Source organism: Otolemur garnettii, unplaced genomic scaffold (assembly GCF_000181295.1).
Source record: "Otolemur garnettii isolate 467f Iridium unplaced genomic scaffold, OtoGar3 scaffold00138, whole genome shotgun sequence".
Lineage (NCBI taxonomy): Eukaryota > Metazoa > Chordata > Mammalia > Primates > Galagidae > Otolemur > Otolemur garnettii.
The window spans coordinates 3,169,700-3,171,124 of NW_003852533.1; the positions used below are offsets into that span (position 1 = coordinate 3,169,700).

General features: G+C 41.2%; 1 protein-coding gene across 1 annotated transcript in view; it reads right to left on the reverse strand.

Moving 5' to 3' along the window:
* Positions 1 to 208: 208 nt before the first annotated feature.
* Positions 209 to 1,425, reverse strand: part of WIF1 (WNT inhibitory factor 1) — a 75,480-nt gene continuing 74,263 nt past the window's right edge. Inside the window, exon 10 of the mRNA XM_003798530.2 lies at positions 209 to 1,062. Within this exon, the coding sequence (XP_003798578.1) occupies positions 938 to 1,062 (125 nt within the window). The 3' untranslated portion in view covers positions 209 to 937. The remainder of the gene's footprint in view (positions 1,063 to 1,425) is intronic.

The window sequence follows — 1,425 nt, forward strand, 5'->3', positions numbered from 1 at the left end:
GGAGCGGGAGGGACGGGGCTGGGAGCACAGCCCTTCAAGGAGCGGGAGGGACGGGGCTGTGAGCACAGCCGTTCAGGGAGCAGCAGGGACAGGGCTGGGAGCACAGCCTTACAGAGAGTGGAATCTTATCTTTGTTATGGTTCTGCACTAGATTGCAGCTAACTTATTTCCATAAGACAACATAAGCAAAGACCACTCCACACAACACTCAGAAAACTAAAGCAGCACCTTTATTTTATACATACAAACAGTATAAAATGTTTATTATGTAAGAGCTAGCTGTGTTTTGTTTACAATATATTATATTGCTTCAAGCCAAATGCAAAAACTTCACACATTATATTCCCTATTTCATTGTGTTTACAATATATTATATTGTTTAAATGCCACTACCACAGTGTAATTTTTTTTTTAATACTGAATTCTCTGGAAAAAATGGTAAGGTCAAAATATATTGTATTGACAGTTTAAAAGTAAGGGCAATTAAAAAAATGTGACGACGTCTAAATATATGACAATAAAATCTGAAATGCTATAACTTCAACCCTGGGAACAGCTTCATCCAAATCCTGTGATTTATGCGTTTTTGCCCAGTTTAGCCACTCTAATGCTCCCTGGCCTCTAGACACCATGAATCCACTGTAATCTTGAAGATATCTGCCAACTGCACACTGAAAACACATTTTAGCCTGATCAACTGACATCATATAAAATCCGTCCCAAAGCACTGAAACAAGAAAATCTGTACCATCATGCCACAGACATACTGAGAAAACTTAAAAGGGAGAGTGAATATCAGCTCAGTGATTTATAACGAAGCTAATAAAATTCAGGCCGGTATTCTTAAGTGTAATGAACATTATTTGAACATTCAACACATGAAAGGTTAACAAAGGCTATGAACTTGGTGTAACTTAAAACGTCTCAGATGTGGAGTTCACCAGATGTAATTGGATTCAGGTGGGTCCCGCCGCTCCTCCTCAGCCTTTTTAAGTGAAGGTGTGTGCTGCCCCAGCCGGGCGCCTGCTGGCCTCAGGGCATGCATGAGGCTGGCTCCATACCCTGCAAAATTATTCACAGCTTAAAAGAAAAGAAACTACAAATACAGGCTCTTCAGATCCATTATTAACCATTCAAATGAAATCCATTTTGCCTTTTCAACCCACACTCAAAGGCCACAAAAAGCTACCAGAATGAAGGATGTTACAGGATCAAGATCTCTGCTGAAGGAAACTTAGTTTACTAACTCCATCCAATCTGGCCTCCACCAGGCGTCTCTCTCACTATATTTTTGGACTTTGCAGAAACTCCTGATGCAAAGTCTAGTCAGGTGACTATGACTGGAGGTTATTCTCCTTCTCCACCCCAGAGCTGTAAGGATCTAGCGCTGAAGCTGTGGATGCTCCTGAGCTGTAAGGATCTAGC